The 13,081-nt window shown below is 49.9% G+C and overlaps 1 protein-coding gene across 2 annotated transcripts in view; it reads left to right on the forward strand.

The window, feature by feature from the left end:
• Window positions 1-13,081, forward strand: part of LRRC27 (leucine rich repeat containing 27) — a 51,603-nt gene that overhangs the window by 21,628 nt on the left and 16,894 nt on the right. For both annotated transcript variants that reach the window (XM_008060222.1, XM_008060221.2), the window contains 3 exons: window positions 1,074-1,449; window positions 5,497-5,643; window positions 8,598-8,694. In XM_008060222.1, coding sequence (XP_008058413.1) covers window positions 1,074-1,449; window positions 5,497-5,643; window positions 8,598-8,694 — 620 coding nt within the window. The remainder of the gene's footprint in view (window positions 1-1,073; window positions 1,450-5,496; window positions 5,644-8,597; window positions 8,695-13,081) is intronic.

Raw genomic sequence — 13,081 nt, forward strand, 5'->3', positions numbered from 1 at the left:
TCCTCAGCTACCCATGGCCTCAGCTACTTGCCCCCTGCTCCTGCCAGGTGCCCAGTGTCCTCTGTGCTGCCGGTCCAGTAGCTACTTTCCTTGTTCTGTTCTTATCACAACTTCCAGGCAGCCTCTGCTGCCACTGCACGGGCCTCCCACACACCTCTCACCGCCACCTCCTCACACATCAAGGCAGGCCTGAAGTGCTGCAGAATTACACATCAACCCTCAGGAGGAGGCCTCAACCAAGCACTGGGGTGGGAGTCGGACGTGGACATTATACATACCTCAGGACCCGTGCCCACTCTTCCTCTTTGCTTACATTTTCATGAATTTCAGTTTTGTCTCTGTCTCCAAGTCATTGACTACATGCAAACTGGTCAAATACGCACGTTTCTGGTCACTTGTGCCCAGGAGAGTTGTATAGCTGCTTTGGGCCTTTTAAAGCATGTGTTTGCCCATTTTAAAGCTGTTTTCCTTTAAAAACAAAACCAAAAATACAGGCCCGAGCATGTAGCAGTCGGGAGTGTCTGGCAGTAAGGGGTGCAGTGTCGCTGCACTTAGGTCTGTTGTGGTGCCTGTGCGGGGTCCCCCTCAGCCTCCCCTTGAGCGTGTGGTGCACATAGAGGGATAGCAGGTACCAGTGGCTGCCGCGGCACCTGGGTCTCCTCTCTGACATTGTGTTTCCAGAGAGTCAACACAAGTGCCACCAAACAAGAAAAGCAGGCATACTGGGCTAAAAATTAGCAATAAAAGATTCTGAATGATTTGGGGGAAGAGGAAATGTTGGTTAAATGTTGCAAGACTGCCCTGTGTACACATGCAAAAAGTGACTCCAAAGTGGCAAGACGTGTAGAAAGGCCAGGCCCTCTTCAAGCAGAACATCATGTTTTCATTTACTCTGCAGCGTTCTGTAGTGGCGTGGTGTTGTGTGAGCAGGCGAGAACTCTCATGATCAGGGAATTGAGAGGGCGCTTGAGCCAGTGGGCAAGGGAAGCTGGATACCCCCGCCCATCTTCTAGGCCTTCGTCAGTGAGGTCGGTTGGACCTAGAAGCTACTAAAGCGGCATTTTATTCTCTAGAGAGGTCATCAGCTACAAAGATGAATCTGAGTGACCTAAGTGACAGTCCCGTGTTGGAGTTACCTGGAGCATGTGCATCTAGTGAAGGAGGAATTAATTCTCAGCATCTGAAGGAGGCTGTGTTAAAAGAAAAAGCAGGCTTTTCCCCACCGGTTGAAAAGCTAGACCTGCGTGAACTCAGAAAGTCCACTGACTCTTCAGAGTGCTGGCCCAGCGAGGAGGAGATCAAGCGCTTCTGGAAGCTGAGGCAGGAAATCGTGGAGAATGAAAAAGCCAGAGTTCTTGAAAATCAGCTCTTACCGATTGAATTACCTCCAAATCTCAAGGCAGCATTAAGTACTGAGAAAGAACTGCCAAAGCCAAGACACATTTTCAGGTAAAACTTAGAAGTAAATATGTATCTTCTTGATCTTTGCAAATTGATAAAAGTATTTTAAATTACTTTTTAAAACATCAGGTCCACATTTTAAAATGTCCCTTCTCGTTGCCATCATTTACTGTGCAGTGAATACTGACCCTGGGTTAGGATTAAAGTTACCTAGGACAAGGGTCCTAGGGACACAGGCTCCACAAGAGGTCTCATGTAAGAAAAACTCAAGTTGTGGGTGTAGTGTGTGTGGTGTGCATGTGCAGTGTGCATATGTGTGTGTGTGTGTGGTGTGCATGTGTGTAAATATATGTGTAAATATACAGAGAAAGTGGAAAAGTAATAATTGGAAGACCTAGATCATGCCTTCTCAAGGAGAGTGTTATCATATCTTAGGGGGCAATAATCAACTCTTGGGGATGAAGAAATCTTGGAGTCCACAGTGGTTTGTGATCCTCTAGAGCTCCACCCTACTGGACAATGTGAGCAGAAGCACAGTGTGTCTGGGGTACTGAACCGTCCCAGTGGGCTCTGCCTGAAGGGGGTAGGTGTTCACTGCTCTGATCTTTCAGTTGCTCTGGAGGTTTGAACGCTTTTTTTTTCTTTGAGTTGGAGTCTCACTCTGTTGCCCAGACTGGAGTGCAGTGGCTGCTCCCGGCCACCGTAGCCTCGACCTGCTGGGCTCCGGCGATCCTTCCGCCTCAGCCTTCCAAGTAGCCGGAATTACAGGCATGAACTACCACGTCTGACTGATTTTTTTTTTTTATTTATTGTAGAGATGGGGTCTCGCTGCCCAGGTGGGTCTCGAACCTGTGGGCTCAGGCAATCCACTCACCTCAGCCTCCCAAAGGCACGGGATGACAGGCTGAGCCACCGAGCCCGGCTTGAACACTTTTTAACTTAAAAAAAAGTCTTTGAAGTTACTACTAACAGATTAGGCCTTGGGAAGTAATGGCAGCATGCACTGCAGGTTTCCAGCTACAGCATGGCCTTGGAGGTTCTGAAACGATGGCCATGCTCCCAGTCCAGAGAGTCACGTGTTGGAAGGGCAGGAATGCACAAGCCTGCTACTTAGAAACCTCTTTTCTCCCTCCCTTTATTTATTTATTTATTGTTATGAATAATAACTGAAGTAAGTTGTGATAAGCTTATTAATAGTTCTTATAATTTTATCAGTATATCAGATTTAGATACCAGATCCTGCCCTTTGGAGATGCGTAGGTGGCTTGGGAAGTTGAGGTGGAGAACTGGAACCTCTGACCAGGAGGCCTCAGACTGGAGCCCCTGCCCCATGGCTCGGTTTGATGCCTCTGCACCAGGGCTAGCTTTATGGAACTACTCTATGCCTCAGTTTCCCCACCCAGTTGGGTGGTTGTAGGGTCCCATCTATTATTCACACCTCAATTTCTTCACCTGGTCAAGTTATTGTGGAGTCACAGATGTTTAGGAGAAGCTCTGAGATGTGGTCCTCAGGACAATGGGGCCTTCCTGGTGATCTGTGGCTTGGGAAGCTATGTTGCTCAGCGTTCTCTGGCTGAGGGGCAGCAGGGATAGGGGGAGCCGCAGTTGTTCAGCCTGTCTGAGCCCCCCCCCATCTCCGGAAGTGAGACTGCTGTCCCCTCGGGTGTGTCTGGATTCGGTGAGGGGCATGGGAGACCTGAGGAGGGTGGCCCTGGCCCTGCCTGACTTGGGCCCTCAGGAATGCAGTTGAATAATGAATGAGTGAGTGAGACCAACGGTGAAGTGCCCCTCACACGTCTTCTCTGTGCCCACAGAATGCTAGGATATATGGCACCGCTCAAGTTGAGCTTTGAGGACAGCTGATTGTGATCCCCAATTCCTTTCCCAGCCAAGGTGCAGTTTATGTGCAAAGGCCACAGATATGTCCTCAGAAAACACCACTGTCACACAGTTTCAGAAAATTGTTCTTGAAGATGCATTCTAGGGAGTTAAGAGCTAAGTCACAGTGAGCCACGTGTGGCATGGCGTTGAAGAACACTAAGTTACCTTGAGCCACCAGCTGGACCACCGGGCTTGAGTATACTTATAAAACTCATTGCCAGTGTCAAAAATACTTGTCAGGAAAGCAATGTAATATAAAGATAGGTAATCCGATAATAGGTAATTCAGTGATGGTCTGATCCCCAAATCCCAAATTATATCAGGGAAGGGAATTAAAGGCATCCTAGTCATCAAACATGGAGCTAGAGTGTTAGAGGATGTCCCTGCCCAGGCTGATTCTTGATGTCCGTCTGGCCTGCCAGTGCTGCTCCTCCCCCTTCTCAGGACGCTCAACACTGCGGGGGGGGATCTGACATTCCCGAGAATCTGAAGCTGTCTGTTCTCCCAAATGTAGTGTGTTAAAACCACCACCCAGCACGTGCCCTGGGTGACCCCTGCTGGAGCAGCTGCTGTCATTCATGTGTGGGTATGGAAGATAAGTGGGAGGGAGGACATGCACCTGGTTGTGACCACTATGACATGGCCTCCTGGGACATGCTGTTGATGTGAGCTTTCGAGCCAGGGCAGGCTGTGGAACGGGCTGGACCTTTCCCTCTGGGTGGGATGTTTAGTTTCAGAGGGAAGACTTGACAGGGCTTCTAGCTGTATTTCTTCAGCTACTTTGGTATATACAGTTGTAGTGAGAAAGCCTTGTATTCTGGAATGTGGTTAGCTCTAAGCTCTGTGCTCAGAGTCACCGTCTCTGCCTCGATGCTTCAGTAGGCATTTTGCTGGAAGGAAGTACCAGGGCATGTCTGTCAGTTCCCTTTGAGCAGCAAGCAGAGGACGTCCTCAGCACTGTGTGACCCTATCATGATACTGACTGTCACCTCTGCTGTCCTGCTGGCTTCCCTTGAGGGAGACCCAGTAGCTGACTCATGTGTTTACAGAGGCCAGGCACATGTTGAGGGTCCTTTCTATCACTGACTTCCTATTCCCATGCCACCCGGAAGTGGGATTTCTGACTCTGCCAAAGCCCACTCCCTGCACCCAAACTCCAGAGCATGCCAGTTCTTCCAGCCCAAGTGAGCTGCTCGCGAAGCCCCCTTGTTGCTTCTCTGGGTGCCTCTGTCCAGGTCAGACAAGGGCACTGCTTCAGACTCAAGTGGGTCCAGAGCAGCTGCTCGAGGTTGCGCCCTTCAGGTGCATTGACTGAGCTGACTGTGAAAGCAGCTGGCAGACAGTAGGGTCGTTTGGGGTGCAGTGTCCTGCTGCAATCCATTCATCTTTATGATGTTTCCTAGAGTTAACACAGGTCATTGCTGTGGGTTTCTGTTGGGTAACTACAGCTTGTAATAATTATGATAGCTCAGATGTACAGTTGATCCATAAGCCCTGCTTTCACCTTTATAAGTGTTTGTTTGGTAATGTTGTGTCTCATATGAGGGAAGACCCCAAAACTGGAATTATCTTTTGGAGGGCAGGCCCCATGTAGTACAGGCTTCCCCTACTAAGTGAGTGTTCTAGGAACCCATGGGCATCAGTGTACCAGCTAGCTTTGTTGTGAGAGACTGCATTCAGTTTCAGTGAATTTTGGGGGGAGATTATTTTAATACGGTTGCCCATTTCATGATGGATGATTTACATGAACAACCTGCCCACACTGTGCTGAGTGTTCAGCAGTTTTTGACCAAAAACGGCCAGCTACTGTATTCTCCCCAAAGGAAGCCAGCAGGACAGCAGAGGTGACCCCGTGCCCCACCCTTGCTATTCACCCGATCTTTCCCTGAGCAACTTTTTTTGTTTTCCCGGATGAAAAATGCCCTCAAAGGGAAACGTTAGGGGGAAGAGGTGAAAAAAAATGACAGAAATACTAAACGGCATCAAAATCGACAAGTTGAAGAACTGTTTTGAGCAGTGGAAAAAGCATCTCGATAGATGCATTGTGTCAAATGGAGAGTACTTTGAAGGTGCCTGAAGTTTAAACATGTAAGAATAAATACACAATTTTTTATGAATAAATTGTGATTTTCAGAGGGTCCCTTCTCTGACAGGGAGGGATTACCATCACAGGGTTTTGTTAAATATTCAGCTAAAAACATTGTGTAACTTTAGAAGGAAGACATCCTCCTTCAAGAACATCTTACCTGATCTCTCATCACCGCACCAGACAGTGATTCGAGCACAGAGATTGGAAGAGAGTCGAGCAGCGGCTCTCAGAGAACTCCGGGAGAAGCAGTTGCTGATGGAGCAGCGGAAACGGTGAGTCTGCAGAGCAAAGGCAAGGGGCCTGGTGGCCAGCCCGCTGCATGCCTAGACTTGGGGCCAAGTTGCGATTTTATTGCCAGGCCCTGGGGGAAGTGTTGAGTCCCTTCTGTCCTCGCCGTTGCTGACATGGGATCTGTTTCCTCTTTGTGGGGAAGCTGGCTGCTCCTGGCAAGTGGACTTGCTCCTCCCGTGGTGCTTGAGCACATGGCTTTGTGTGTTTGCAGCCACTGAGACCTCTTCATGGGATAGTCACGGGGGCAGCCGTGTACAGTCATTCTTTTGTGCTGGTCCCTGCCTTCTTTCTTGTCCTTTTACTTAGTTTCTTACTCTTCCTTCAACCCTTTCCTTCTCTTTTTGTCTCACTTGGCCCAGGCCTTTTCTAGGGACTGCTATTTGAAATGGAACAGTTGTCAATGAGGTTCATTCTTATGTTGCTGTGACCCACCACTAGCGTCCCCACCCCATTGGGTGTGTGCTGGACAGCTCGCTGGCCAAGGGGCCACTCATGGCCTGTCCTCAGTGCTTCTCTGTCCTCCAGCTCCACTGGCTACCTGACGCCAACCCTCTCTGGGCCCCAGGAGCCTGGCCAGCCTGGACCACATCCACAATCCCTCTGTGCCCCTCTCCTCGAAGTTGACTTTGGACAGTGGGAACCCCCAGCAGGAGGCCGAGGAGGAGGAGGAGAGCGAGGGCAGAGTCTTGACTCCCCTGGCCTGTCGGTGAGCTGCCTGAGGCTGGCTCAGTCCACCTTCTCTCTCCTTCCGGGTACCAGCAAGCTCTCCTTGCCTGATCTATCTTGCAGGCCTGGGGATGGCTGCAACCCGGTCCTGGCCAGCCCTGGACTCTTACATTGTTCCTGTGGCTCACCTGCTCCCTCTCCTTCATGAATAAACCTTCCTGAAACCACTCCCCTGTTTTCTTTCGTGACACTGTGGATAAACTGTGCTCACAAAACAGCTTCTGTGATAGTGTGCAGCTATCACCTAGCATCCAGACAGGCAGTGTAGTTGGTTGTCTTTTCCTTCAGTAAAAGGGTGGGTGGTATTAGCCCCTGGTTCCATCTTTCCTGCCTACCATCCTGACGTGGGGGCGTGGCCTGGGCTGCCCAGGATCAGCCAACCCTGTTGTTCTGGGTCACACTGGACACTGGCCCCAGCTGCTGCGGTTCAGGGAGCACCTGCAAGGCTTTCCTTTGGTGTCAACACAGTCCTCCCTCTGTGTCCCTCTGTGGCTCTACAGAGCTGGGCCCAGTGGCCACTGTGCAAGGCAAGTCCCTCTGGCTCCGCCCGCCTGCCGAGTGCCCACCCACTGTGCTGCCCAGCGACTCCTCCTTTCCTCTCTGCGGGCGGGTCCCACTCCCCTTGCCTCAGTTCCAGCTGTGCCGACTTTCTGGCGCCGTTTTCTGAAACTGGTCTTCGAGGCACCGTGGGTAAGCACCTCCGTCACCTGCTCTGCACCTTGTCTTCCTGTGAGTCCCACTCACCCCCACCCTCTTGGCCACGGCCTGTGATCCGCATGATGGGCAGGGAGACCCTCTGCCCCCGGTGCAGCGCAGCAGGCAGAAGCGCACTCTTGCCCTGAACATCAGGCTTGGGACCCAGACGTCACTGCACACCTTTGCTGAAAAGCGTTCTGGAATCCAAAAAGCAAGGGATCCCCCCCTTCACTGTCCTGCCTTGAGCCCTGAGCCATTGTCCTGTGGCCTTCTGGGAAAGCGGCCAGGTCAACTCGTCATGGCCTGGGTCCCCTTAATGTCACCCAGCGAACAGCGTCACCCCTTGGCTTCCTGACGTGTGACCAAGAGGTGGCGACACTAGGTGGAGTCCCTTGTCCAGGAGTGTGGTGGGGCCGACGCACACACACTGCCGAGCAGAGGACTTGGGGCCCAACAGCCCAGCTGGGGTTGGGGTCGGGGGCCCACGTGAGAAGGCTGCAGAGACCCCCTGGGCCGCAGTGGTGGGGCCTGGGGATGGCTGTGATCTGAGGTAGCACCAGCTCAGCGTGGAGACCTCGCCAGGAAAGTGGTTGGAAGGCTGGGAGGAGCCCAGGAGAGCCAAGCCGCTGCCACTGCCAGGAGGGAGAGCAGAGCTCAGGGTGCAGGCAGGCGGGAAAGACCAGGATAACGCAGGCGGTGCCCAGGTGCCGGGGCCAGCAACGGCATTGTCTGCTGAGAAGGGGAGAGAGGAGGAGGCCAGACTGGGGGGCAGGATGGAGAGGGGGCACGACTCCAGGAGTTCATGGGAGATCCAGGTAGGCAGAAGGTCCCTGGGCTGGAGAGGCGAAGCCCTAGGTTTGGTGAGGGCTCTCGGGGACTTCATGCTTCCCCAGCCCCTCGTGACAAGCTTCAGGGGAGGTCCTGAGGTGAGGCATCAAGAGGTTCTCACCCTCAGGGGAGGTCCTGAGGTGAGGCATCAAGTGATTCTGCCTGGGGACCGGGACAAGACTGAAGATGCCCTTTAAAAAAGCGAACCTCAAGTATCTCAAAGGAAACGACCTCAGAAACAGTCTCCGATCTTCCACAGACAGACCTTATGTAGACAGGTGCCCAAAGGCCAAGCCTCCCAACTCCTGGTGCTGGTGCTTGGAGTGGCAGCCCCAGCCCGTGCCCTTCCCTGAAGGGGTCCTGTTGCCTTTTCCTGAGGAACTGGGACTTGTTGGGGCTGGCCCTCGGCATCAGTCCTTGCAGGCAGCACCCATCCACAGAGAACCTCGAGATGCAACCCAGCATTCCTTGCTTTGCCCATCTGTGTGGGGAGGAAAGGCACTGTGGTTGAGAATCCCACCCGAAAGTGTGCATGCCCACCCAGCGTGGCCCTTCTGGAGACAGGTGGGCCAGGAGTAAAGGCTGCTTGTGTGAAGCTATAAAGGTGACAAGTTGACATCTTTGTAGATTTTGCCTAAAGTGGCTTTGAACTTGTGGCATTGACATGATGGCATATTTTCTCCAGAGATAAAAGAGTGCTGCGGGAATGGAGAGAGCACACCCAGAGGATGAAGAAGAAGGAGGAAGAGCTAGGCACACTCCTGCCTCTGCGAAGGCATATGGTATGATGTGACGGTGGGCCCAGGGCTGCTGGGTCATGACTGCACAACTGCTCGTGCTTGTTGGGGCTGTGCTTGCCACGGTGCCAGGTCCAGGCCTGCAGGATATGCGGGCGCCACACATGTCTCCATCCACAGAGGAAGAGCTTTGACCTGGAGAGGCAGTCACCTGCTCTGGGCCACCCCCGGGAGAGGGGGTGAATGTGGTGTCCAGAGCCGTTGTCCGTCGCTTCATAGGAAGGTGGACAGCCTCCAGCCCTGGCATTTGAGGATTGCCTCTTGGCTCACTGAATGTGGTTCTGTCTGAGGAATTAGGTACTCAGAGGGAGGGGGAAGAGGAGTTGAGGGGAAAGGCTGCAACAGCTGAGGTGGAGATGTCTCCGCAGGCATCTTTCTGGACCTCCACTCTTGATCTCCAGGCCTCGGGGCGGCCAGCCACCTCAGAAGCCAAGTTGGAGTGGCCTCAGTGCCCTTGTCCCCTTGCTGTCCCTCAAGCCATGGGGCACAGTGCAGCCCCCTCTTCCCATTTCCTCCAAGCCGTTTGGGGGTCTTAGTGCAGCCGTGCTTGGGTGGTCGGCAAGCTCTTAAGAGCTGACTGTCCCTCCAGAACACACCTGGCTTGCTTCTGTGAACATTGAGGCAAGTGTGCTTCTTAACTTGGTCACAGCTGTTTTCTCCGCTATTTCTTTTAAGAAACATTTCCTGTGTGTGACCCCGGAAGGCCTGGAGCTGCAGCCCCCTTAGCTAGAGGAAGGCCCCCAAGAGCTTCCATGGGCTCCCCTGAAGCCCCTGGCCTTCCACCCGTGGCTGAGAGCATGGCAGTACTGTCCTGCAGGTGTGATCTTGGACAGTTCAGGAACTTTTCTTTCTTTTTTTTGGCATTGAACTAATGTTAGACTTACAGGAATGGTACAAAACTGATGCAGAGAGTTTCCATATACCCCCACCCAGCCTTCCCTGATATTCATGTCTTGTAAGCTCAGAACAAGGCTCAGAGCTAGGGATTTACATTGTGCAGTACTGTGAATTAAACCTAGACTGCTGCTCACCCTTTTTGGGCCCCTTTCGTGTCCTCAGGTTGGAGATAGAGCACTGATCAGTTGTTTTGTTGAGTGTCCTTTTTTTGAGTCCGAGTCTCACTCTGTTGCCCAGGCTGGAGTGCAGTGGCATGCTCATGGCCACCGCAGCCTCGACCTGCTGGGCTCAAGTGATCCTTCGGCCTTCTAGGTAGCTGGAACCACAGGCATGCACAACCTCACCCGACTAATTTTTTGATTTATTGTAGAGACGCGTTCTCACCATATTGCTCAGCTGGTCTTGAACCCCTGAGTTCAGGCAATCATCTGGTCTCTGCCTCCCAAAGTGCTAGGATCACAAGCGTGAACCACTGCACCCAGCTGTTGATTGTTTTAGTTTGGGTTTGTCTGCTACATTCTTGTTGTGGGACTGAGGTTTTGCACTTGGGACAGAATGCCTCAGAGGTGATGCTGTGTCTTCCTCCATGCAGCTACCGCAAACCTCAGTGAACCTTGGTCACAGGTGTAGGTGGCATCTCTGAGTTGGTCCCCTGCAGACTCACTGTCTTTCCCTTTGTAGCTGATACGTGCCTTGGAAGAGAGATTTCTCTGCACACTCTTGCTTGCTAATCGCACATCCTTTGGGGGCTCTTGTCTACAGCAGGTGGGCCCACTGGTTATTTTCTATCAGGAATCCTTGTGGCTGAATATTTCCTTTGCCATCTGACATTTCCCAAGTTGCCTTTGTCCATCCAGCCAAAATAATTGTTTGTAAACTTTAGAGGATTAAAACAGTGAAAACTTTTTACCCTAGTGGGGTAAAAACTCCAGTAAAACAGCAAAATTTACAAAAGTAGAGTTTTGGGGGTTCAGGTGTGGTTGGAGTTCCTGGGCCTGGCCTGCTGGCATAGGCCACCCACCCCTGGCTGGCAGACACTGATGGCTTTGCCACCTCGAGGGGGTGGCATTTGGCCACATCCTGGGCTGTGGCTCAAGGATGACCTGAGTCCCTCCCTTTCAAACATGATGTGTTGGGGCACGTCAGATGTGCATCTTACTGAGGAAACAGAACAGTTTGTTCTCTTGAGGACATTCTAGTCCGTGAACACTGTGCCTTCTCTGTGAACTTTTACTGTTCCTGTAGTATTAAAACAATATCAAAATCACTGTAACTTCCAGGAAAAATGTGCTTAACACTAGCACCTTGTCTGGCAATCCATTGTGCAGGGTGCCGTCTGATTCCTGTCCATTGCGTGTTGTTTTCTACATTGTGCATAACGTTGTGGATAAGATTTATGTTCTTTATTTAACACTGTACATTAGGCCATGCCCAATTTTCATTTTTGCTATCATACTTTCTCTATTTTTCTCTGTTTTTCATGTGTATATGTAAATTTTAGAAAATATATTTTGTGCTTTCAAGAGTGAAAATACTTGCACAATTAAACATTATTAAGAATGCTTTCAGAGCTTTATTGCAGCAAAAGAAATTGGAAATGATTTAAATGTCAGCAGATAGAGAGGACTAAATTAACTGTTACATGCAAACTGTGAGTTGCCTGTGTGTGCATCAGAAAGGATACACAAGGTGTAATATCCACTGACTTGGAAATGTCCTAAAGAGATGAATTTAAGTTAAAACGACACAGGTTGTAGAGCAGTGCACAGAAACCAGAAGAATAGACACCAAACTACTGACATTAAGAGAGAGCTGAACCGGACTCGGTAGCTCAGCCTGTAATCCTGCGCTTTGGGAGGCTGAGGTGAGTGGATTACCTGAGCCTGCGGGTTCCAGATCCGCCTGGGCAACTTGGCGAGACCTCATCTCTTCAATAAATCAAAAATTTAGCCGGGTGTGGTAGCGCACGCCTGTAGTTCCAGCTACTTGGAAGGCTGAGACGGAAGGATCGCTGGAGCCCAGCAGGTCGAGGCTGCGGTGGCCGGGAGTGGCCACTGCACTCCAGTCTGGGTGACGGAGTGAGACTCCAATTCAAAACAAAAAAACAAAACAAAACAAAAAACAATGAGCACTTATTATCTCACATACTTTGTGTGGTCAAGAATTTAGAAGTGGCTTTGCTGAGAGTTCTGGCTCAGCATCTCCCATGCATTAACAGTCAAGATGTCAGTTCAGGTTAGTCATCTGAAGGCTTAACTGGGGCTTCCAAGATGGCTCTCTCACATGGCTGTTGGCAAAAGACTGTGTTAGTCAGGGTTCTCCAAAGAAACAGGACTAATAGGACTGATGGAGATATATATGTATGTATGTATTCTCGCTCTCTCTCTCTCTTTATATATATATAATATATTATGTATATTATATATATAATATATTATGTATATTATATATAATATATTATGTATATTATATATATAATATATTATGTATATTGTATATATAATATATTATATATATTATATATAATATATTATGTATATTATATATAATATATTATGTATAATATATAATATATTGTGTATATTATATATAATATATTATGTATATTATATATATATAATAAGAATTGTCTCACATGATTTTGGCCATTGCTTTGCTAAACTCTGGTGTCTCCACGTGGCTCTTTGAGCCATGACTGTCATGTTTCTTGGCTTTGGCCCTCTCCCCTACCTTGGGGAGGTGAATATCTCTCTCTCTCTATCTCTCTCCATTCACCATTGCTTTGCTAATCCATGGTCTGACCATTTGGCTCCTTGAGCCAGGGTCACCATGTTTCCTAGCCTTGGCCCCCTCCCTTACCTTGGGGAGGTGAATCTCCTCTCTCTCTCTCTCTCTCTCTCTCTCTAGCTTACTTTTTATATAAACTATATTTTTAAAAAAGAATTGGCTCACATGATTATGGAGACTGAGAAGTCTCAAGACCTGCAGTCAGCAAGCTGGAGATCCAGGAAAACCAATGGTATAGGTCCAGTTCAAATCTGAAGCTTTACGTACAGAAGAGTTGGTGGTATCAGTTCCAGTCCAAAAGTTGACAGGCTTAAGACACAAGAAGGCCAATATTTTAGCTCAAGTTCTAAGGCAGGAAAAGACCAATGTTTAAGTTCAAGCAGTCAGGCAGAAAAAGTTCCCTCTTAAACTTTTTGTTTTTCAGGTCTTCAGGTGATCCAGATGTGGTGCACCCATACTGAGAGGGCAATCAGCTTTACTCAGTCTACCAATTCAAATAATACTCTCACAAGCACACCCAGAATAATGTTTGACCGAATTATCTGACCTAGTCAAGTTTAAGCAAAAAACTATCACTAAGCCTCAGTTCCTTGCTGGCTGTTGGTAGGAGATATCAGGTCTTCACAATGTGGGACTCTCCCTAGGGCTGCTTAAGTGTCCTCATGGTGTGATGACTGGGCTCCCCCAA

Source organism: Carlito syrichta, unplaced genomic scaffold (assembly GCF_000164805.1).
Source record: "Carlito syrichta isolate Samal-C Ts95f unplaced genomic scaffold, Tarsius_syrichta-2.0.1 Scaffold304560, whole genome shotgun sequence".
Lineage (NCBI taxonomy): Eukaryota > Metazoa > Chordata > Mammalia > Primates > Tarsiidae > Carlito > Carlito syrichta.